This window comes from Ailuropoda melanoleuca, chromosome 10, assembly GCF_002007445.2.
Source record: "Ailuropoda melanoleuca isolate Jingjing chromosome 10, ASM200744v2, whole genome shotgun sequence".
Classification (NCBI taxonomy): Eukaryota; Metazoa; Chordata; class Mammalia; order Carnivora; family Ursidae; genus Ailuropoda; species Ailuropoda melanoleuca.
This window is the reverse complement of record NC_048227.1, coordinates 66,798,525-66,824,702: the sequence shown is the minus strand read 5'-3', so window position 1 is coordinate 66,824,702 and position 26,178 is coordinate 66,798,525. Positions and strand designations below refer to the sequence as shown.

At 35.8% G+C, this 26,178-nt stretch overlaps 1 protein-coding gene across 1 annotated transcript in view; it reads left to right on the top strand.

Annotated features, from left to right (window-relative positions):
- CEP85L (centrosomal protein 85 like) overlaps window positions 1-26,178 on the top strand; it is a 160,267-nt gene that overhangs the window by 116,777 nt on the left and 17,312 nt on the right. The window contains 5 exon segments of the mRNA XM_034669044.1: window positions 1,116-1,295; window positions 9,071-9,223; window positions 11,293-11,447; window positions 14,964-15,081; window positions 15,595-15,645. Of these exon segments, the coding sequence (XP_034524935.1) occupies window positions 1,116-1,295; window positions 9,071-9,223; window positions 11,293-11,447; window positions 14,964-15,081; window positions 15,595-15,645 (657 nt within the window).

The window sequence follows — 26,178 nt, the reverse complement described above, 5'->3', positions numbered from 1 at the left end:
ACTGGTGGGACTTAGCTTTATTTTATTTTTTTTTAAAACATTTCATTTATTTATTTGACAGAGATAGAGACAGCCAGCAAGAGAGGGAACACAAGCAGGGGGAGTGGGAGAGGAAGAAGCAGGCTCATAGCAGAGGAGCCTGATGTGGGGCTCGATCCCATAACGCCGGGATCACGCCCTGAGCCGAAGGCAGACGCTTAACCGCTGTGCCACCCAGGCGCCCCAAGGGACTTAGCTTTATTAACTCTTGAATCCCAGTACACAATTCCTACCATATGCTTAGTAAATATTTGTTGAATAAGTGGAAAAATAATCTGTTTCTTTACTTTCACATTACTTTATTGGTATCTCTTTTGGCACTTATCACATTCTAATTTATTTGAGGAAATATTTGTATTTTCTGTCTGCCTTTTCCTCATTGTAATGCTGCAAGGGAAACGGTAGGAGAAAGATCTCATCTGAAGTCCTTACAAAGCCTCACTCATGGAAACAAGAATACATTTGTTCAATCAGCAATTATTTTTTTTGAGCTCTTATTTTATGCCAGCGATTATTCTAGGAAATAGGGATCTAAGAGCAATTAAGATGGGCAAAAATTCCTGCTTTCATGGACCTTACTTTCTAGGTAGGGGAAACACTCTATTAACACTTTACCAAATTTAATTTTAGCTGGAAATGATCACCTGTGAAGAATTTTTTCTCTAGTTTTTATTTCCCTAGAACTTTCACTTGTATTTAATGTACTGTTACATCTCTGATTATACTTTTTAACCAAAAATGTTGCCTTTTATTAAGCTCCTGTTTATGTGATAGGGACTTTACTTATTTTATCTCTGTTCTTCAAAAAAGAAAACCAAAAAACACTGCAAGGTAGGCTTTATGTTTTTCTGTTCTATAGATATGAAGACCGAGGTTTGGTATTGGTAAGCAAATTAACTTGATTTAATCGTGGCACATAACTAGGAAATAGGAGAGCTGGGATTCATGCCAAAGTCTGTCTCTTGTTAAAGCCTAGATATACTCTCGGTACTATACCTTATTTCCAATTTCTCTCCATTTCTTCAGGACAAGTAAACTTTTAACCTGTTTTTTTTTTTTTTTTTCTTTCCTGATAGCCACAATATGAGAACAGTTCACTCCAGGCTCCGTTTTCCGATCAATCAATGTCCCATTCCCAGCAAGAGGAACTTGAGCAAAAGCTTGCGTCTACTGAGAAAGAGGTTTTGCAGCTCAATCAGTTTCTCAAACAAAGAATAAGCCAATTTAGTGAAGAGAAGAAGAAACTGGAGGAAAAGGTAGATATTTTTAATAAAGTTGAATTAAGTCAATAACATTCCTTCAGCATATAATTATTTGTCATCTACTGTGGTTCAGGTGTGTGCTATACCAAGTTGTACATTTATATTGAAGTGATTAGTTTTGTAGTAACTTTTGAGAAACTTTATGCAGTCCACAAAAATCTAGGGATTTTCTTGAGGGATTAAAAATACCACAGTGTATTACATCTTGCCAATGAGTAGTGAAACCTTTTTTGAGTTGGTTGCCTAAACTGAGATGTGACACAAATAAGTGTTCTTTTCCATTTGGGGTCCTGTTTCTTTGTCATGGTGGGTATGAAGGATTGGTAAATGAAATAAAGATGGTGTTTTTTTGTTTTTCTTTTAATAAACACATAACTTCATGTTATTTAAGCTGAAGCCCCTGATTCAGAACAAATAGTGAAAAGCCAAATTTCTATATATATGTAATACATCTGTATATTTATTTGACCTTTTTGCCTTTATTAAAGTGTTTTCATACTTCATCTCATTCCCTTATAGTATCATTAAAGATCAAGTAGATTACCTGCTAGCCCTAATTTACTAAAGAAGCATAGATCCTTAAGCTGCTAACTTAGTTGCAGAACTGGTTTTAGATTTCTCTCTTGATATATCCAACTTATTATTCTATCACTGAACCTTCCATTCAAGTGATCTTGAAAAAGTCACCATGATTTCTGTAGGCATGTTTGGAACTATTAATAGAGAACTCAGTTGACATTTTTGTGTGAGTTTGTGTGTGTGCATTAAAATTTTGATCTTCCAGAGACTGACAAAAATTTTACATGGTTTCTCTTCCTCAGCTATATGGTATATTTTATCTTGGCTAAAAGTAACTTCAGTACCTGTTTCTTATTTCTTTTCTGTATTTTGGGGGTTTCATACTATACCATAATCTGGAGGGAGCTAAGGAAATATTCATTGGTTGTATAGATGTAGGAGGGGTTAAAATATTTTCTCACCTGAGATTTGTTAAGTAAAAGATTGTGTGAAAATTAATGATGATTCAGGGGTGCCTGGCTGGCTCAGTCGCTGGAACGTGCAACTCTTGATCTCAGAGTCATGAGTTCGAGCTGCATGTTGGGTGTGGAGCCTACTTAAAAAAAGAAGAAGAAGAAAATTGTGATGATTCAGTGGATACAATTTTTAAAATATATTTTTATGTTTTATCTATTCTTCTCATCTTTTATTACTTTTGGTGTCCAGTGCTTAATAAAAGCAATTTATATACTAACTACATATTTGACAGTTCTTCCTTGGATATCTTAAGAATATTTCAAATTGTTCATCCAAAACATAATTCTTGATTTGCCTTCCGAGTGCCCTCTTCTTCTTAAAACAAAATTTCCTCATTGTTCATTACTATATATTCAGTTGTTCATGCTGGAAATCTTACTAATGCAGATTAAGCCTGTCTCCTAAATATGTAATAGAATCTGTCCAACACTACCAGACTGGTCTAAGTTATTGTATCTTGGCAAATCTTTTCTAAGATCTTCATTGTTGTCTCTGAATATAATCTTGCCCTACTTGTCTGCTTTCCATCTACCTCCAGTCACTTTTTTTTCGTTATTGTTGCAGTTCCATGTATTTTTTATTATATTTTGAAAAATTGAATCATAATTTATATGTAGTCAAATGTATAGGTCTTAGGTGTTCAGTTTGGTTTATTAATAGTGTATAGCAGTATAACTGCTATCTAAAATAAGACACAAAGTGTCTCAATCACCAGGGGTGCCTGGCTGGCTCATTCGGTAGAACATGTGACTCTTGATCTCAGGGTCATGAGTTTGAGCCCCATGTTGGGCATAGATTTCACTTAAAAAAACAAACACTTCAGTCACCCAAGAAGTTCCCTTGTGCTTCTTTCTAGGCCAGTCTCCTTCCTCTTTCTGAGACACTTGTTATCACCACAGATTAGTTTTGAATCTTCTTGGACTTCATGTAAATGAGGTCATACTGTATATATTCTTTTGTGTTGGTATTCTTTCACTTAATATGTTTGAGATTTATTCATGTTGTTGAATGTATTCATATCTACTGCTGAGTTGCATTCCATTATATAGATAGATCACAATGTATCTACTCTCTTGTTAATGGGTATTTGAATTGTTTGCATTTTGCTGAAATTATCAGTAAGGCTACCATGAACATTCTTGTACCAGACATTTTTCATTTCTCCTGGATAAATTCCTAAGAGTGGAGTTTCTGAGTTATACTTTTCACGGGGTAAATGTTGTTTTGTTTTGTTTTTTTAAGATTTTATTTATTTATTCGACAGATAGAGACAGCCAGCGAGAGAGGGAACACAAGCAGGGGGAGTGGGAGAGGAAGAAGCAGGCTCATAGCAGAGGAGCCTGATGTGGGGCTCGATCCCATAACGCCGGGATCACGCCCTGAGCCGAAGGCAGACGCTTAACTGCTGTGCCACCCAGGCGCCTCACGGGGTAAATGTTAACTTACAAGAAACTACCTGAATTCTGCATGCTTAGTGACCTTTCTGAGTCGGCCATGTGGGCTGGGGCACCCTGAGCCGGTCGTCCTATGCTGAGATGCTTCAAAGCCTTATTAAAAATGCTTAGATCCCCATGAAGCCCAACTGTACCCAAGTCACCAAGAGATTGGGTAGGAATGAGGTTGCTGGGCTTCATCGTTTATAAAATCAGGAGTGCTGATAAAAGAAGTAAAACTTTGAAAGCTTCAAGTCCTGCAGCTGCTTATTAACCAGCTTTGCCTGGAGTACACATCAGATGGAATGTCATCCTGGCTGTAAATTTCAGTAAGCTCTTTTAGCTGGAGTGTGGCACATCACTGTACACTTGTGCAAATGCCCTTTCCTTTGTGGTGTGAATAAGTGTACTATGAGATGAAAAGAAAAGGGAAGAAAGAAACCTGAGTTCGCCTAGTGTTTGTATCATTTAACAGCGTCAGTGTGTGAGGGTTCCAGTTGCTCCATGGCCTCCCGGCTATTCTTCATAGTGTGGAGGACTGAACTTCTTAAAAGGAAGATCTAGTCATTTCACTTACATTACCCAGCAGTGCCATCTTGGTGTTGTCTTTAAAATAAGAATCAGATTCTTCCCATGGCCAGAAAGATGTAACCGTAGGCTCTGAGTCCCCCCGCAGTACCCTGTGTCATGGTGTGGTGGTTGTAGTTGCTCAGGCAGGTCATGATTTATTTCTGGCCTCAGAGCCTTGACACTGAGTTTCCTCTCTGCCTGGTAAATACTTGACTGTCTCCTCCCACTACTCAGTCACCTATTTATTTTGTCAAGTCTCATCTTAAATATATTTCTCCTCCAACCCCTCCTTTCATTTGTTTAGAGCATTTTGTTCTTGTTTTTCCAGTGCTTAACACAATTTTGAATAATCATTATGTTTTAATATTTCTCTGTAAGCTCCAGGATGGCAGGGATGTATCTATCAGTGTGTCACCATAGCATAGGTAGCACCAACCATGGTGCCTGGCAGATGGAATGAATGAATGAATGAATGCTTTCAAGTAATTTTTCCAAGAGGGAAAAAAAGAGAGTGAGATAAGCTCAGCAAAGGACTCTGGAAAGAATAATTAGAGATAATCAAAGATGTCAGAGGAGTGTATGATAGAGCAAATTCGTGAGATAAATAGGGAAAGGTTGATTACAGATGCCAAGATGGAGGAATTACTTTTGGAAAAGAAGAATAATAGTCTCTCTGTGGAGTGAAGCAGTTGAGAATGGAAATGTGTAGAACAGAAAAATTAAGAAGGAGCGTTGGTGTAGATGGTAGAGTTTGTGTCAGAGGCCATGGAGATGATTTGAATTCTTGAAGTTCGAGTATAGATGCTAGTAAATAAACTTATGGGTAATGCATCAATTGACCAGCATGAGACTGGGATTGCATTATTTCCTTCTGCATTTCCTCTCTGTTATCCTCCTGATCAAGACTGATGCTACAACAGAAAAGCATTTAATGTGATAATAACAATAAAAGTTACTCTTTGATAAGTTCTTTATTGTATATGCTAGAGAACATGTTAAGGTGCATTAAATACATTTTTCATTTAATATTAACTAATCTTCACAAAAACCCTAAGGTGTAAATACTATACCTCCATTTTAAAAAATGAGCTAAATGAAGCTTGGAGAAAAGTTGAGTGATTTATCCAGTTGCATGTAGGTAGAAACCGTTGCAAAGCAAGGAGTAAAATTCAAGACAATTTAACTCTACAGCCGATGCTTTGCTTCTAATAATAATAATTTATTAAAAAAAAAACTTGGAGGAAAACATTTCCTCAGTAATCTATTTTGTTCTAATAACTGTATTTAAAATGAAGAAAAATATATTCATTTATAAACCTTTTCTGAAAACAGAGCCCTCCTATTACCTTCTAGGAATAATCTCAGTAATAAATAATATCTCCTTGAAAGGAAAAACCTAACCTTTTATAAATAGAATAGGGAAGATTTATTAGTGATACCTCATTTACCTGGAGGTAATTACTGGAGTTGAGTTTAGTAATCAACATTAAAACTTGAAAGTTAAAAAAAAAAAGCAAACCACAATCAGCGAAGAAGGCTGAAAAACCCCCAAGATCCATTGATTATGTGTGATCAACTTGTAGTTAACAAATAGTGTGAATAGTATCCACTAGGAGAGTGTTGGCAGAGGTTTGTGATCAAAGGCAGCAAGCTTGACCTGACAACAAAAAAGACAGTTGACCAGCCAAAGAAAAAGAAGAAAACCAGGACATCTTTTCATAGTAGAAGACATTATGACTAACCTATTCCATTGGCTGCTTTTTGAGGACATCACTGTGTCACACTTAAGACACTTAAAAAATTAAAACTAAATTAGGGAGCCTTTAGTAAAAATAATCTGGTTAGTTATTTCTATAACTTACAGGGTCATTCGGTAAGGCAGAAGCAGACTTTGTCAATGGGGGGAATGAACCACAAGAGACTGTGGACTCTGGGAAACAAACTGAGGGCTTTAGAGGGGAGGGGGGTGGGGGATTGTGATAGGCCGGTGAAGGGTATTAAGGAGGGCACGTATTGCATGGAGCACTGGGTGTTATACGCAAACAATGAATCATGGAACACTACATCAAAAACTAAGGATGTACTGTATGGTGACTAACATGACATAATAAAAAATTTTTAAAAAATTGGGATCCAGGCACAGCTGGTTGCTAGAGAATTTATGGAAATCTGGTTATGTGTAGTGTGGAAGAATTGAAAGAACATTGGCTTTTCAGTCAGTTGATTTATATCTAAATCCCACCTCTGTCTCAGTGACTTGTGGTTAAGTTACTAAAGATCTCTGGACCTCATATTCAAAAAAGGAGTTACATGTTTTTTTCAGAAATGTCTGTTCACATCCTCTGCTTTGTTTGTTATATTATATGTTTTTTGGTGTTGAGTTGTTTAAGTTCCTTGTATATTTTGGGTATTAACTCCTTATTAGGTGTATAATTTGCAACAGACATATGAAAAGATGCTAAATATCACTAATCCTCGGTGAAATTCAAATCAAAACCACAATGAGATACCACCTTATGCCTATCAGAATAGTTAAAATCAAAAATGTAAGAAACAACAAGTGATGGTGAGGAGAAAAAGGAACCCTTGTGCACTGTTGGTGGGAATGCAAATTGGTGCAGCCACTGTGGAAAACAGTATGAAGGCTCCTTAAAAAATTAAAAATAGAATTACCATATAATTCAGTAATTCCACTACTGGGTATTTACCCAAAGAAAATGAAAACACTAATTCAGAAAGGGATATGCCCTCCTGTGTTTATTGCAACATTATTTATAATAGCCAATATATGGAAGCAGCCCAGGTGTTTACTGATAAAGAAGATGTGGTGTATAAACACCACTGAATATTACTCAGCTGTAAAAAAGAATGAGATCTTGCTGTTTACAATAACACGGATGGACAAGGGGAATATAATGCTAAGTGAAATAAGTCAGAAAGACAAATACCATATGATTTCACTCATACGTGGAATTTAAGAAACAAAACAAATGAACAAAATAAAAAAGAGAGAAACCAAAAAACAGACTCTGAGACACAGAGAACAAACTGGTGGTTACCAGGGAGGCTATGGGGGGGGTGGTAAAATAGATAAAGGGGATCAAGAGTACACTTATTTTGGTGAGCACTGAGTAATGTAGACAATGGTTGAATTATTATATTGTACACCTGAAACTAAAATAACAGTGTATGTTAATTATACTTCAATGAAAAAAGAGAGAAGTGGGGGAATGGAATTGTATTATGTGGTCTTTCAGGTCATTATCAGGGTCAACAGTCTGTGAGTTCTTCTGTTAGATCACAAATTGTCACACCAGCACACTGACCTTTAATCCTGAGAAATCCCCAATAAATAATAGGATTTGTCAGTTTTACCAGCGTTGCTCCTTACCCAAGGTAATAAATGGAGCCTAATGTTATTGATGGAATGAATAGATAAAAGGAGATGTGATTTGTTTTTCTAATTGAAGTTCTTTTAATAAAAGTTGTTATACATTGGACTTGAAAGAAATTAGATAAAGCATGAAAGAAATTAGATTGTGCAAAGTGTTAGCTTTAATAAAATTTTGGAGAGTAAACCACTGTACTGCTAATTACTGGCACTTATTTCCCTGGTGTATGTGGGAAAAGGCTGTAAAAATATTTTAGATCCCTGTAAGTTTCAAAATTTTGGAAGACTTGGTAAGTTAAGGTGAGTGAGTCTGGAGTTTACTTTTTGGGTAACTATTAGTATACACACGTTATTTGTAATTGAGCTGAAATATTAAAGAACTTTGAATATGTGATATGAAATTTAAAGATAGTATTTTTCAAGTGGAAAGGTGAAAAAAAATTAGTAGATCTGAGGTTCAGCCTACACAAATTGGGATTTACTAAAATCATGTACTGTATGTGTTCTATAGTAGGTGTTCAGTTAACCTATCAGTCCCAGAATGACATCAGTGGTACAGCACACTTTTATTATATGTAATTTTGAGAAAGAAAATATGTTGCATGTTCAATTATGAAATAATACCTTAACAGTAGTCTTGGCTTGAGGTATGGATTGGTCTCACCAGCGCCCTTATTTCTTCCCAAGTATCTGGTAATTTTGGTAAGTTCTCCCGGCTTTAATTGCGTTTCTGGAGTACCTGATAAGCAATTTCTTAGCAAGTCAGTAACAAAACAGCTTCAATTACTTGTAGGTATCTTCCTTTCTTAAGTCACATAAAACATTTGGATATAGCTTTGTAAGAAATAAGGAATTGGAGTCCTTTTTCCAGAGATGAATATTTGCTTCACTGATTTTAAAATTATACCTTGTGGCTCTGTTTCTTTGTCTTTCTGGATACTCAGTTAACTGTTTTCAACACCAAATTATAATGTAACATTTTTAAGGTAATTTAAACAGCATTTAAACTCAGCAACATGTACACACTGTTGAAATGACAGAGATAGGAATAGCTTTGACCAAGTTTGCGCATGTGCTGGAAACAAAAACTCTTATCTTACTGCTCATTGGCCCACTGCAGTTTATAGGATGCCATCAGTTGTAGAAGCAGACAGACAAATTTGAAAACTCTTGACTTCAGTGATACGAAAATTTGTAAAAATGTGAATCTTAGAATTGATGAGTTAAGGTGAATCTTATGTGAGTTGGTGGTAGCCTTAACTATAAACGAGAACTGTTGGTTATATTATTATTATTTTAATTTCACAAAGCCCCTGAAGATTCATCCTCTTTTTCTTTAGCTTAAAACCAGAGATAGATATATCAGTAGCCTGAAAAAGAAATGCCAGAAGGAATCCGAACAAAACAAAGAAAAGCAGAGAAGAATCGAGACCTTGGAAAAATATCTGGCTGATCTTCCCACTCTAGATGATGTGCAGAGTCAGAGTCTGCAGGTAACATGAACTAAAATGCTCATCTTTAAATAACATGGAAATCTACTACTTTCTTAAGTTGACCCTTTGGAAATTTCACAATTTTTATAATTTAAAATTTAATTAGAAACTGTTTAAGCAGGTGTTTGTCTTTCTTATTAATTAATATATGATTACCTTCCTAAGAAACCTGTGTGTTAACTTTTTACTTAACATTCTACTCTAAAAGGTAGTTTCTAAACCAGTCTGACAGCCCCAATCCATATGCACGCGGGTGCATCACAGTTCTGACTTTACTCAGTGTTCTCTGTGATCCACCAAGGCTCAACAAGACTTTATTTTTTTTACTATCTTTCCAGGTCCTTGATTTGTTTTCTTCCTTCTTCTTAACCTTTCCATAAATTCTTACACATTGTCTGTGGTCTCCACTCCTCTGACCTCTTCTGACCATTTTTCTTTCTTAACAGTATCTCACCAGAGTCTTTCTACCAACTCTGGTGAAGCCTATCTTCTTGAAATCTTATTTATAAATCTATTAAACCTATTCTTCAGTCTTTTCTCAGTTTTTCTCATCATGAAATTCACAACCTCAGCACTGTTGACATTCAAGGGTGGATAATTTTTTGTTCTGGGATTCTGTCCTGCGCATTAAAGGATGCTTAACAGCATTTCTGGCCTCTACCTACTAGATGCCAATAGCACTGCCCCTACCCTCCTCCTGTCCAAAATCAAAAATGTCTATAAACATTTCCAAGTATGTCCTGGGGGAAGAAATCACTCTCAGTTGAGAATCATTGGTTTAATCCATGGAGTGTCATTATTGTACAGACTCTAGACCTAGAATGGATTCTCTGTCTATATTAATTTATAAATTATAAGACTAAGAGAGGATAATGTCAGAAAGGAACTAAAGACGTACCACAGGAGTTTGTATGAACAGGCACAGAGAAGAATATAGATTTAAAAAACGTGTTCATATCACTTTAGACCCATTAGGTTGGCTAATATCAAAAAAACAGAAAGCATTGGTGATAATGTGGAGAAATTAGAACCCTTGTGTACTGTTAATGGGAATGTAAAGTGGTACAACCACTATGGAAAACCATATGTTTCCTTAAAAAATTACATCAGTTTGCCTTCTGGGTATGTACCCAAAAGTATTGAAAGCAAAGTCTCAAATGGATGTTTGTACATGACAAATGTTCATAATAACTTTATTCGCAGTAGCCAAAAGGTGGAGGCAACCTAAGTTTCCAGTGATGGGTGAATGGATAAAATGTCACATATACATATAATTCAGATGTAAAAAAGAATGAAATTTTGCAACATGGTTAAACCTAATACATTGTGCTAAGTGAAATAAGCCAAACACAAAAAGATAAATACCGCACAAAGTACCTAGGGTAGTCAGATTCATAGAGACAGAAAGTCAAAATGTGATTGCTGGAGGCTGACAGCAGAGCTGGAAGGGGAGTTGTTAATGAACATAGAGTTTGTTTTGCAAGATGAAAAGAGTTCTGGTGATTAGTTGAACAACAGTGTGAATGTACTTACACACTGTGGAACTGTACATTTAAATGTGGTAAAGATGGTAAATTTTATGTTATGTATATTTTACCACAATTAAAAATAAAATTAAAAAATACCCCCAAATTGAGATCATTTACCTTTCTTTCTCTGTCTTTTAGAAATTTTTTTTTTTAAAGATTTTATTTATTTTAGAGAGTGAGAGAGCGAGCATGGGTGGGGGGCAGAGGGAGAAGAGAATCTTAAGCAAACTCCACACTGACTGGAGAGCCTGAGGTGGGGCTTGAACCCAGGACCCTGAGATTATGACCTGAACTGAAACCAAGAGTCAGTTGCTTAACCTACTGCACCACTGAGGTACCCCGATCTTCTAGAAATTTCTGACCCCATTCTTTTCTGTAATCTCATTCTCCCATTACACACAAAGGAGGAAATAAAGTATTTTTAAGTACACTAAAGTATGCTGTGATTTTAAGGACAAGCCTATTAATAATTGAGAACACTGTAACAGTTTCTAGTAGAACCACATTTAATATTCTATATGTTATGAATTTTCTCCTTAGCTTCAGGTTCTAGAAGAAAAAAATAAGAATTTGCAAGAGACTCTCCTAGATATGGAAAAAAAGCTTGAAGAGATCAAAAAACAGTGTCAAGAAAAGGAGGCACAGCTAATATGCCAGAAAAAGAAAGAAAAGGAGTTGGTAACTACAGTTCAGAGGTAAGAAAACCTTTAGTAATTTTTTATGCTTACTTTTGTTATTCATATTTCTCATAAAGCATGTCACTTAAAATGCATTAATTTATAATTATTACTATATTGTTATCTTAAAGATGTACTCTTAAGAACCGTTAAGTATTATGTCATTGAAACAGGTTGTCTCGGCTGTGATTTCAGATCTTAATGCAATATCTTGATATCTTACCAAAGGTTTTAGATGAAAATAGTTAAAATCTACCATACCCCACCCACCAAAAAAAACAACCCACTAATTGAAAACTGAAAGTATTAACATAGTCTGATGGCTTTGCCAAAAAATAAGTACAAATTCTAGATAACAAAGAGGAGCAAATACTCAAACTGAACTCCTTGATGTGATAGATTAAAGTGAAGTAATTGGCTCCCATTTTACCTTACTGCAGAGCAACAGGTATGGCCATTTTGCCAAGTACCTTCCAAATTTACTCACATACCGTCTCATGGTACTCCCTTCTTTGTAATTAATACAGTTAGAATGACAAGAGTATCACTTGTTAGTATATTTAGCTAATGTATTTAAGCTGGAAAGCTAATACTGGATTCCTGAAAAACCTAGAGAACTGTTATGTGTGTGTGTATATATATAGATATATAGATATATAGATATATATCTATATATATATATCTACATGTACTCTCTGTTTTATAAAACTTAAACCTTAATAGATGATCAACTATTAATAGATAAAACTATCCGGAAAAATGAGACAATAAAGCAACAAAACTAAATTTAAGAAATATACTCTTCATGCTTTTATCAATTGTGCATAACTCTAATCAAAATCCATCTGATAATTCCATGTTAATATTGCTTTACTGCTTTGAAAGTCTTATATATGCTGTACTTTTTTCCTTAGATTTCAGTACAGAAAACCTCTGATTCTGGGACAATTTAGTCTTCAGGGTTTCTAATCTCAGCTGCAAAAATTCTTATACTTTTAACTTTACTTTTATTTTTGCCTTATTTTCTGCTTTCTTGTCTTTAATTTTCCTTTCCATAACTCCACATCTTATATTTTATTGTGTAGTCTCAAAACCATTTCCTCACCTCCACTTACTCAACCAATATATTCTTTTTCTTTCATCTTAGATGAAATGAGAAGAGGTAATGTATCTGTTCTGTTTTATGGGGCATTTTAATCACAAACTCAAGCTGTGCCATTTTATGAATAGAATTGGGAAACACCTTGAAAATAATTTTAATGTTTGTTTTGCTCTGTTGTGCGCCTTTACATATTTAATATATTATGCCTTCTCTTTTATTTAGGTTTTTAAAGGACATTGAGCCTAGTACTGTTGATTAGAAAGACTTAGGACAGTGCATTTCAGAATCCATGTTCCATTTCTTTATCTCAATTCTCTCTGAAATGATAGCATCCCAGAAAATTTCTCTTGATTTCAAATAGATGTAAAGGACCAAAGAAGGTCTTCTGTAATTTTTCAGTACTTGTATGGCTCTGGTGTCACTTGACTGTGGAGGTTGGGGTGTTATTTCAGTTTCTTCAGCTATCTGATAAAGTATTCCTTAGTTCCAGAAGAACTTCAGATGTATATGTGACTGTAAATTATATCATTACATTTGTCTGTGCCTATATAATATTTCTAAGTTAATTGCTTTATGAATATATAAGGACTTTTGGTATTTAAAAATCAGATTGGGGCGCCTGGGTAGCGCAGTCGTTAAACGTCTGCCTTCGGCTCAGGGCGTGACCCCAGCGTTCCGGGATCGAGCCCCACATCGGGCTCCTCCTCTGGGAGCCTGCTTCTTTCTCTCCCACTCCTCTGCTGTGCTCCCTCTCTCGCTGGCTGTCTCTCTGTCACATAAATAAATAAAATCTCTAAAAAAAAAAAAGATTTAGAAAAAAATTTAAAAAAATAAAAATCAGATTAAAGTTTTCCATTAGAAATGAAAATGGAAGTAAAATAAGTGGATGGGGACCCTAGTAATGCAATACTGGATACCTTCACTCTTCAAGAGATTTGTTACTCTTCTAAGCAAGCATGCTTCGTAACAAAAATGAGAATGTGTATGTGAAAGAAGGCTTGTTTGATATTATTTCATGACAGAGTACATTGTTCCCTTCTCATAGCTGGTTCATTTTTTTTTAAGACCTTAATAGTTTAAATATAATTTATTTCTCTTGGAATGTTACAAATACATAAAAGTAGTGTCTTGACACTGAATTGAGGGGAAAAAAACTTATTCTAAAATAGAAATAATGTATTTTCATTTTTAGACTGAAAAAGCAAATACTTTTATGATAAGTAAAAACATATTACAAAGCCGTACGCTGTATTCATAATGCATCAAAAACTTCTCTGGTGCCATAATTTATTAACATATTGGAAGCCCTTATTGTACCACATAAGACTGTTAGTTTTTTTTGTTTTTTTTTTTTTAAAGATTTTATTTATTTATTCGACAGAGATAGAGACAGCCAGCGAGAGAGGGAACACAAGCAGGGGGAGTGGGAGAGGAAGAAGCAGGCTCATAGCAGAGGAGCCTGATGTGGGGCTCGATCCCACAATGCCGGGATCACGCCCTGAGCCAAAGGCAGACGCTTAACCGCTGTGCCACCCAGGTGCCCCTGTTAGTTCTTTATCCAGAATCTAGATATGGCATTTTTTTTTAACTTCTTCTTCTTCTTCTTTTTGGAAGAGAGAGAAAGCACAGGAAAGCCATAATACTTGAAAGAAGAAAAATAATGAGAATAACAAGAAGTCTGTTTTAGTATTCTGCAGCTCTTGAATATAAGCTGGAGTAGAACTATTCCTAGATGTCTTTCTGTTTTGATTTTGGTGTATTGTTAATGGTGTAGTTCTTTTAACCAAAACATGACTATTCTTTCTTTCTCAAGACAAACACCTTTTAGTCTTTTATTCTTAATGTACCAGAAGGGCTTCCTTTTGTTGTTTCCTCTTCTGCATTGCAACTCTGTGCCATGAATAGCATGAGAAACTGTTAGGTCAAGTATTAAATAGATTGCTGCTCTTACTAATGAAGGAGAAATGTAATTCTGCTGGTTTTAGCAACAACTATCCTTATAAACAAACTTCTGCTGAGCTCAGAATGAAGGTAAAAGACATGTGTCCTTATTCTTAGATTCCCCAACACAATCATCTTAATCAAGGAACTCTGCATTTGGGGGAGAAGGAAACAACAGGATTTAGATTGCAGAGCTTGTATTAGGGTCATGGGGAACTTCCTTAAGGCCTAAGGATGTCACACACTAAGCAATTTTTGATTCTGATCTCAAATCTGCCATTTCTAAAAAGATGATCAGGTGCCATTGTATTTCTTACTTGTATGAAATATAGGAACTCAAGTGTATTCATGTATAGGCTGTAGGTCTTGATTATTGCTTGATTAAAAAATACGGTCGACCCTAAGAAGGGACTTCATTTATGTTGAAGTCATCTACCAAAATCAGCAGAGAGTGGATTTTCTTTATCTAATTTTCTTCCTAAAATACACAGCTTGCAACAAAAAGTAGAAAGATGCCTTGAGGATGGAATTCGCCTTCCCATGTTAGATGCAAAACAGCTTCAGAATGAAAATGATAACCTGAGAAAACAAAATGAGAATGCTAGTAAGGTCAGTTCATGTCTTTGATAATAAATGTGAAATCTATATTATGTTGGATATGTGTGTACAGATATATAAGTTATAGCTATTTTATATTTTTGCTAATAATAGCTTAGTTTGAACTTTTTATTTGGAAAGAAAGTAACAATTTAAATTTAAATAATTTAAATTTTCATATAAGCCAAACTAAGGAAATTATATTACTTCTTAGCAACACAAAAGGATATCTTTTCCTTCCTAAATTATTCAATGTCTGTTTCAAAGTTATTTTTATAAATTGCATAGAGTTTTATCAAGAACCAGAGGAAGACTTTTACAGTTTTATGTATGAGATCCAAATCATATGTCTATTTAAAGGGTACTTGGTATGAATACTTTTGTAAAAAAACAAAAAACAAAAAACCCTGATTTTTAAAAGATAAATTCATTATTTCCTGTGTTTTTGTTTTCTTGAAATATTAGTACTTTCAAAAAGCAATGGAAAAAATTTTGATTCACACTATTATATTTCCTGTGTTTTAGATAATAGACACCCAACAAGATGAGATTGAAAGAATGATTGTAGAGATTCAGGTAAGGAATGTTTTATGCCTATTTTAATTTAGCTGTATGCTGATTTACTCTTAATGGCTGTATAACTTAAAAGATACTAAAGCTTATATATATTTATATGAAAAGATTAATAGCACTTGAAGTGAAGTTGTAAATTCTTTAATAGTAATCTTTTACTTTTTTTGAATGAAAATGCTATTTGGTAAATCAAATCTTTTCCTTACCTTGCTTGTTGGGTGTATTCTACTGCTCAGGATACATTTGGTTAAGGTCATCAGTGATCTACTTACTAAAGACAATGGACTGGTTTTAGCCCATTGTGCTGGCCAACACTTCTCTTCCTCCTAATAATTCTATATATTATTCTTTGTATATTATCCAAGTATAACATGTTGTTTTGTATTTGTGTTTTTACCTCCTGCTTAGTTTCTTAAGAGGAGAGACTAAGGTAGATCACATGCGTATCTAGAGCTTAGAGTGTCTGATTCATAATGCACAACCAAAATTTGTGGATTAAATGTATTTTCATTTTTTTATCAATTTGCCAGATACTTACTGAGCACCTGCATGTATGCCAGGCACTGTTTTGGCACTGGGGATTCATCTGTGAACAAAGCAAGTCTTTAGCCATTCTAGTGGGGTGAAATGGACAAAATGAAAATATAATGTTAAGGAATATGTACTATTAAAAAGTGGGGTAGAGAGCAATGACAGACAGACAGTGCTTCATTAAATACAGTGGTCATGAAGTTTTTCCTGGAGCAGTAATATTTGAACAGAGATCTGGATGAAGATAACCAAGGGAAGGGCATTCCAGGCAGAGAGCCACCATTGCCCTGAAGGTGCCGGCAAGAAGGCTGCTAGTCTGAAGTGCGTGATGGTGAGGTAGGGTGGTGAAAGGTGATGGTGGAAAGCAGCCTGGGGCTAGATTACATAGGGGTAGATGTCTTTGTATTTTATTTTGTGTATGATGGAAGCCATTGGAATATTTTGCTAATTTTCTTATTTTTGTATATCCTAATTCTGTTACTTCCTAAAAAATGGAAGTAAAAAATAAAAAAGATAAATGGTTTAAGTGTCAGAATTATAGACAGTCTGCTTTGATTGTCTTTTGGCCATATTAAGTGATTCATCATTTTAATCAAATATTAGGCCAGTTCAACAAGCACGTGGGCCTGCTGTATTGGTTTGCGGAGGTTATCCTCTTTAATCTGTATTCCTATAGACATAACTTCAGTTGTTCTGCAAAGCCATTTGAGTCACAAAATGGTTAAGTTCCCTTAGCCATCATTATCTGAGTTATTATAGACCATAATAAAAGGAATTTATATTTCACTTGGTAACATTTTCCAAGAAATCATCCAATGAAACGTATCTCAATCCAAATTAAGGACAGTCAGCATTGTCCTTTGGCACTGAAATTTTGGTGAGTAAGACTTGTAAGATTTTATTAATTTATCACATACTACCTCTCACATTATAGATTATCAGGATATATTTGTATCAATTGAAATGTGCCTTTTTCTTATTTATGGTGACATCTTAATACAATTTACTCTTACACTCCAACCATGTCTTTAAGTCACACCTGAATATGTCATGACTATATGCAAATATGTAGAAGAATATGTAATTTATATGCTATTTTATTCTTTGATTTTAAAATGTTTGAGTAGGGGTGCCTGGGTGGCACAGCGGTTAAGCGTCTGCCTTTGGCTCAGGGCGTGATCCCAGCGTTATGGGATCGAGCCCCACACCAGGCTCCCCCGTATGAGCCTGCTTCTTCCTCTCCCATTCCCCCTGCTTGTGTTCCCTCTCTCGCTGGCTGTCTCTATCTCTGTCAAATAAATAAATAAAATCTTAAAAAAAAGAATGTTTGAGTAAACATTTCAAAATTTCAAATTTCAAATTAAACACATTAAGCCTGTTGTCTTATGTTTTGAAGCAATGGGTATCCAGGTCATTCTGGCCATCTCTCTGGGTCATACATCTAGTTTGCTAACAGAGCAGATAGCAGATGTTGATAACTGGCCAGGTTAGCTATATTTATCAAGATATTATTTGAATAGGAAATTATAGATGGAGGCAAATATGCCTTAAATGATAAGAAAATTTTTTGCTTAATAATTCCTTGTTAAAACTTTTTATTTTTTGGCCCTTCACAGTTAAAAAAGCTAGGTTTTTTTATTTGCTTCGTTATAATGAATATGAAAGATGTGTACTCTGTAAAGATCTGAAAATATTACCTATTCTAAAAAAAATGGATACTAATTATTTCCCTAGCATTGGAAACCACAGAGAGAATCCTAAAGAGAACACTTTGGGTTGAAAAAGTATTCTTGTTTTGTACTACAGTTAATGGGCTTATTGTCAAGTCGATATACATAATAGAACAGTTCCCTTCAATTACTAATTATTTACCTGTCTAGTTTTTTCCCCTATCTGCTTATATAAGGAATGGCCAGCCTTACTCCTCTGTAGATTATGATGTCCTTTTTATATGCTATAGCTCTGTTTTTAATTTCTTTAAATTCCTTTGCATAGTCAAAACAACACAAAATACCTTATAATGTGTGATAGCAGAGAGCTTTCCAGCCACTTTCTAACATGAGGTATGCATTTTAGCTGTCAGTACAGTATTAAATTTATTGTAAATTCACTGCTATTACCATTTGCGTATTCGTTGTTCCTCCACGCTGCCAGGAATTTGTTCAATTTTTGAAGGTTTAGTAGACAAAACAAATGTAGTATTATTAGAATTTTCACTGCTTCTTTATGTCCCTGCAAACTATTGAGAAAGCCAGATTTGTTCAAAGTTCATTTGGTTGACTTTTGGAGTATTGCGTTGTCTTGGGTATAAGCAGGTTATTCTTACAGTTTAAATTTTGGACATAATTAAAAAATAAATCATTTTATGTCCAATTTATAGGAGATAAAAATGACCCATTATTCCAGAGTGAAAGTGCTATATTTAAAATACAACTGTGGTTTACTACCTTTGTACCAGAAATCAAATAAATATATACCTGACTTAGGTCAGGGGCAGATTTATTGGTTTACAACTTTGGAAGTTGGGGAGTTTTCTAGTAGTTACGTTGTATTCGTTGTATTCGTTGTTGAATGTAGAGAAGTAGTACTTCGTGTAAGAGTATACACTGATCTTGAAACCGAGTTCAGTGCTATAAAAATACAGATTTATCTACTGTTTTGTTCACCTGACAAGAAGATATTGTTAACTAGCATGAATAACTTGTTTATTCATTGATCCTTTAGAAATAATGCCTTTGTTTACATTTACGAAACCAGTATAGCTAAACTGGCTTCTTCTCCTACAGGTTTTTCTTCTGTCAATATACAATATAAAAAGACAATTTTGCAATAGAGCATTCCCCATCATTTCCATAAGTGTGGCTTTAGTCAGAATGTGATTGAGTTCTTCATTGGGCATTGCCTTCCTTCCTATTTATTCCTTGAAAGCATATTTTAGTTACATAATCCTGCTTCCAGTGAGCTGTTATCATTGTATGTAACCATTATAAGCTTTTGGCAGAGGAGATGCAGAGTAAAAAAGTTTATTTAGGTGTACTTGTTTTCCCTAACATTAAAATTGTTTCCTCATAGGGGCGCCTGGGTGGCACAGCGGTTAAGCGTCTGCCTTCGGCTCAGGGCGTGATCCCGGCGTTATGGGATCGAGCCCCACATCAGGCTCTTCTGCTGTGGGCCTGCTTCTTCCTCTCCCATTCCCCCTGCTTGTGTTCCCTCTCTCACTGGCTGTCTCTATCTCTGTCGAATAAATAAATAAAATCTTTTTTAAAAAAAAAATTGTTTCCTCATTGAAAGAACCATTTGCATTTAAATGGACTTTCTAAGTTGACAGCTACCAGTGAATGATCATAATGTCATAAATACATAATGATGCTTTAAAGGTCATTAAGACTGTTCCCTTTTAAAGGCCTGGTTTGCAACCACCAATTTCAAAACTGTAACAGTCTGTCCTATTTATAACACTTCAAGAGAAGATATTTTCATAGCCTCCAAAGATTTTAACCAATTTTTAGCAAGCCTCTCTTAAAGCCTTCATCCAGCAGGTTTTCTCAGAAGAAATAGTGGGAAAACAAATCATAAGCCAGTAGAATGTCTTCTAAATAGAATTTAACTTTGCTTTAACGTAAATAAATTGATAAAATGTTTTCACATTATTATTGTGTGATGTTTATCTCCTGTTTTTGTTATCTTAGTTTTGTGATGTGTCCTGACATGAATTTCTTTCTGCTTAGTTTTTTTTAATTTTTAAAAGTTTTAAAATTTGTGAAATTGCTTTATAATGCATGAAAAACTAAAAATATTCTTATCAGAAATTAATACTAATTTTTGAAAAAACCTAGCAGCCAGAAAAAGTCTTCTATCAAAGGAAAAGTAACTTTAAAAATAAGCTTTCTCTCCAGTATTTGTATTTGTAAGAAGTCTTTAATGTACATGGAGGCCTGTTATATACACAATATAGTTGTTGCTTAATTAAAATATTAGAAAATGTATATAAAAGGTGGATTTAACTTCTGAAAAGTTAGTTCTTTGTGTCTGAGGTGGGGAATTCAGAGGCAGGAAAGGGAGTCAGCTCAGTTGAATCAAGAAAGAATGTTCTGGAGTGTGTTATATGCCATACCACCAAACCTGTATGAACATTCAAAATATTTGGGTTGCTTTTTAAAATACAAGTTTCTGGGCCCAATTGTAAAGCCGGTGACTGAGTATCTCTGGCATAAAGCTTGAAATATACATTATTAACAAGTTCTCTAGGCAGTTCTTGCTTAGCCTGGCAGTATCCTCATTCTGGAGCCATTAGGAAGTATCGTCATGGTCCTCAGGGGGCTCATTCACCAAAAGTGGGAATTGACTGAGAAGACTGAGATTTAAGAGAAAAAAAGGGGGGGGGGCGCCTGGGTGGCACAGTGGTTGAGCGTCTGCCTTCGGCTCAGGGCGTGATCCCGGCATTATGGGATCGAGCCCCACATCAGGCTCCTCCGCTATGCTTCTCCTCTCCCACTCCCCCTGCTTGTGTTCCTTCTCTCGCTGGCTGTCTCTATCTCTGTCAAATAAATAAATAAAATCTTAAAAAAAAAAAAAAAAGAAAAAAGGGGGAGGAGGTAGTTCTGAGAAACCTGTGTGTGTTCTAGACACATTTAAGCTGTTTTATATTGTGCTGATTTTTAAATAACACCTCTATTGAGATGTAATTCACATACCCTGCAATTCAGCCATTTAAAGTGTACAATTCAGTAATTTTTAGTATACTCAGATATATGGAACTAAGACCACAGTCAATTCTGGAACCTTTTAATCACTTGATAAACCCCTTACCCTTAGCTATAGCATTCCTTTGAACCCTGTTCTCTCCCCATCGCTAAGCGATCACTCATCTACTTCCTGTCTCTATAGATTTGCCCATTCTAGACATCTCATATGAATGTAATCTTTTGTGACTCCTTCTCTGACTACACCAGTAGTTAAACTCCATTAATTGCCAGCTGATTATTCCATTACTTTCAGTGATGCCCTGTGCTATAAATTGCTTCACAGATGTGTTCTGGTTCCTCCGAAGGAGAAACTCCTTAGGTTAATTTTTGAAGTTTTTTTCTGTTCCCAAGAGTGCTTTTCCCAAGTGTCTCTTTCACTTTTTCTCTCTAGGAATCTAGCCAGCCAGTAATGTAGCCTATACCTTCGATGAATCTAACAGTTTCTTCCCAACTGCTTTTTGCCACAACTTCTACTGTTTTTTGTTGTTGTTGTTGTTTTTTATAAAGTATAAATTTATTTTAATTTTTTATTTAAATTCAATTTAATTAACATACACCGTATTATTGGTTTCAGGGGTACAGTTTAGTGATTCATCAGTTGCATACAACACCCAGTGCTCATTACTTCAAGTGCCCTCCTTTTTTTTTTTTTTAAAGATTTTATTTGTTCATTTGACAGAGACAGCCAGCGAGAGAGGGAACACAAGCAGGGGGAGTGGGAGAGGAAAAAGCAGGCTCCTAGTGGAGGAACCTGATGTGGGGCTTGATCCCAGAACACTGGGATCACCCCCTGAGCCAAAGGCAGATGCTTAACGACTGAGCCACCCAGGCGCCCCTCAAGTGCCCTCCTTAATGCCCATCATGCAATTACCCCCCACCCACCTCCCCTCCAGCAACCCTCAGTTTGTTTCCTATAGTTAAGAGTCTCTTATGGTTTGCCTCCCTCTCTGTTTTCATCTTATTTTATTTTCCTTGTCTTCCCCTGTGTTCATCTGTTTTGTTTCTTAAATTCCACAGATGAGTGAAATCTTTGGTATTTGTCTTTCTCTGACTGACTTATTTTGCTTAGCATAATACCATCTAGTTCCAACCACGTCATTGCAAATGGCAAGATTTCATTCTTTTTGATGGCTGAGTAGTAGTTTTCCATTGTATATATACATCACATCTTCTTTATCCGTTCATCTGTCGATGGACATCTGGGGTTTTTCTGTAGTTTGGCTATTGTTGGACATTGCTGCTATAAACATTGGGGTGCAGGTGCACCTTCAAATCACTATATTTGTATCCTTTGGGTAAATACCTAGTCGTGCAATTGCTGGGTTGTAGGGTGACTCTTTTTTAGCTTTTTGAGGAACCTCCATACTGTTTTCCAGGGTGGCTGCACCAGCTTGCATTCCTAACAGTGTAAGAGGGTTCCCCTTTCTCCACATCCTCACCAACATCTGTTGCTTCCTAAGTTTAATTTTAGCCATTCTGACCAGTGTGAGGTGGTATCTCATTGTGGTTTTGATTTGTATTTCCCTGATGCCAAGTGATGTTGAGCATTTTTTCCATGTGTCTGTTGGCCATCTGTGTGTCTTCTTTGGAGAAATGTCTGTTCATGTCTTCTGCCCATTTCTTGACTGGATTCTTTGGTTTTTTGAGTTTTGAATTTGATAAGTTCTTTATAGATTTTGGATAGTAGCCCTTTGTCTGATAAGACATTTGCAGATATTTTCTTCCATTCCGTAGGCTGCCTTTAGGTTGCCTTTTAGTTTTGTTGACTATTTCCTTTGCTGTGCGAAAGCTTTTTATCTTGATGAAGTCCCAATAGTTCATTTTTGCTTTTGTTTCTTTGCTTTTGGAGATGTGTCTAGCAAGTCATTGTTGCAGCTGAAGTCAAAGAGGTTCTTGCCTGTGTTCTTCTCTAGGATTTTGATGGATTTCTGTCTCACATGTAGGACTTTCATCCATTTTGAGTTTATTTTTGTGTATGGTGTAAGAAGGTGGTCCAGGTTCATTCTTCTGCATGTGGCTGTCCAATTTTCCCAACATTTGTTGAAGAGACTGTCTCTTTTCCATTAAATATTCTTTCCTCCTTTGTCGAAGAATAGTTGGCCATAAAGTTCAGGGTCCATTTCTGGGTACTCTGTTCTGTTCCATTGATCTATATGTCTGGTTTTTTTTTTCCTAGTACCATACTCTCTTAGTGATTACAGCTTTGTAATAGAGCTTCAAGTCCAGAATTGTGATGCCACCAGCTTTGGTTTTATTTTTCAACATTCCCCTGGCGATTCAGGGTCTTTTCTGGTTCTATACAGATTTTAGTATTGTTTGTTCCAGCTCTGTGAAAAATGTTGATGATATTTTGATAGACCTCTACAGCTTTTGAGAGTGCCCTAAGGTTTGAACTTCACAGTCTATTGCAAATGAATTCAGGTCCTTTAGAGAGACATTTAGACTCTCTCTTCTGTGACTTACTTACTTCTCCCCGGCAAAATCTTTGAACCAGGTCAATGAGGTGGGAACAATGTCAGACTTCTCAGTGACTCCATAGAAGGTAAACATTCAGTAGAAAGAAAATGGTCCTTATCTCTAGATCTTGGCTTGTTCTCCCAGTGTAGAATCCCTGCCACTGAAGCCAAGGCAAGGGCAATCAGGTCCCCAGTATTCTCTGTGGTGCCATACCCGAGGTAAAGCCTCCATCCCATGTGGGGGCCTGGGAAAAAGAACGGGGTCCCCATCTTTTGGCTGTACTTGTCTGGAACTTAGCCTGAGGTGCAGGTAGCTGAGGCAGGATAAGAAATGCTGATGTCCTGCCCTTCCTGGGAAGATAGCTTTAAAACTGGGAGCTGGGGGGAGGGGGAACCCTGTGTTATTGTCTCTCCCAGTCTGGAGTGGAATTTCCATCTTGCTGAGCTATGAGAGTGTAAAGATGGACTGGATTTTGTTTCAAATACCATAGACTTTGCTGTTCTTACTTTTAGTAGATTTTCTTGAATATAAGTTTATTAATTTTCTGTTTACTCATAGGACCATTTACAGAAACTTTAAATGTGCTCTTCTGAAATTTTCATTGAGGGACCATCCGGGTGGCGCAGGTCATGATCCCAGCATCCTGGGATCGAGTCCCACATCGGGCTTCCTGCTCAGCGGGGAGTCTACTTCTCCCTCTGCCTTTGCCTGGTCCTCCTGTTCATGTTCTTTCTCTCTTAAATAAATACAGAAAATCTTTAAAAAATAAGTAAATAAAATTTTCACTGAGGAGTGGGTCTGAAAGGCTCTTCATGCTGTCTTGCTGGAAGCAAATTCTCAGGCAGATTGTTTTTAAAGTTGTATCAGGTAGTAAGATGATAGATAATGTAGAGGAATTTGAGCTGTACATGGTCTTGGATTATTATAAACAGAAACCTAAAAAATAGCAATTTTTATGGTGTTTGCATATTCCTTATATTGTAATCTTAGTTTTTACAAATATTTTGAAAATTCTCCTTTTTATTAATATGCAGAGAGGAAGAAAAGGGATTTAGTATTTCTCCACACTTAGGCTAAAGTGAGAAATAGAGCCACTGTTAAGCGCAGAGGTATCAGTGATGATGCTGGTGATGATATTACATGTTACAAGAACTGTGCTTCCTGATGATTATTTCTAACCTCAATAGTAAGCTTACAAAGTAAGAAAGAATGTCTTTTCATATATGAAGTAGCCAGGATTTAAAAAGATGTGCCTAAGGTCTCAGCGCAGATTCTAATTAATGTCTGACCGCAGAGTTTGGGTTTTTGGCGTTGCTCCTAGCTGCTTCAAAGTGAAAAATCCTGAGAGAAAGGCAAAAATGCACCAGAGGAGTGTTAGTCTGATATCTTCCTTGTGTAAGTCTTAGGGGAAAGAATTAAGTGTCTTCTCCTGGGATGAAAGATGCTTAAACTGGAGCTTGTCAGAAAGCTAGTCTTGCAGAAAGCACTTTGTGTTCAGTTGCCTAGAAATAGAATTTGGAAATTTTGTCTCCAAAGTGAATTTTTTTAGTACATTACACTCTACAATGTGGTAGTATCATTAGCTCCTTGAGATTAAATAAAATGCCTGGTTTTGTTTTCTGATAGATTTATTGAAGAGTTTTGTAACCAGTGCACTAGGCTCTCTAAACAATCCTTATTGAGTTCACTTAGCACAGTGCTTTGTGTATAAAAGAGGCTCAGTAACTATTTTTGAATGAATGAACATAGCCTTTTATTTAAAAACCAAATTAGGTGTTACTTTTTCATTCAATAACTGTTAACGGAGTTTCCACCATGGCCATCACCCTTTTGGGGGATAACTAATGAACAAAATAGACCAAAAACCTTTGCCCACAAAGCTGAATTTGGAATGGGCTCTTATTATTTTTTTAGCTTTATTGAAGTATAATTGACAAATTTTAAGATATTTAAAGTGTACATCACAGTGATTTGATATAAGAAAATGGATTCTTTTTAATATTTAGTATAAGAAGGAAAGAATTAGTGATTGTTGCATAAATATTTTGTACCAGGTAAAAGTCATTTAGGCTTTTTGGCTATAAGCAACAGAACCAATTCAATTTAGCCTAAGCAAAAATAGTAGAATCTATTGTGTTCTAAGAATGCAGAGATACTGTGGAACCAATGAGTAGAAATAAAACCTGGCTTCAAGAAACAGGAGGCTTTGTTGTTTGTCTCATTGCAGTGTCTTTCATTCTTTTCTCTGCAGACTCGCTTCCTCTATATTTTAGCTCACATGACAGAATATAGCTGCCCTACAACCCCTAAGCTCTATAGTTCATTTCCAGTCATGCAGAGAGAGACCCATAGAATCTGGGTACCGGTTCCTTAGGTTTGGTCAAGTGTTCACTCAGCCCAATCCAGAGAGCTGTGCAGGAGGTGCAGAATTCTTACAAATATGACTGCTTATGACTCGTGGTATTTGTGAATAAGCAGATACCACAAATGTCTGCATGCACACTGCATAATTTTCACAATACCTTACAAGGTTGGAAATTCTTTCTGATGAATTTGGAACCCTGAAAGGTTGAATAACATACCCATGATTGCACAGCATGTAAGCTGTGGACCCAGAACCTAGTTCTTCTGACTCCAAAATCTTACGCTGTTACCATTAACTGTATACATTTTTTAAAACCTGTCGACTTATTTTTTATTCATCTACAATTGACTATAATATTATAGTGTACAATCTAATGATTGTAATGATTTTATATTTTATATATTGTGAAATGATCACTGAGTCTAGTTTATACCCATC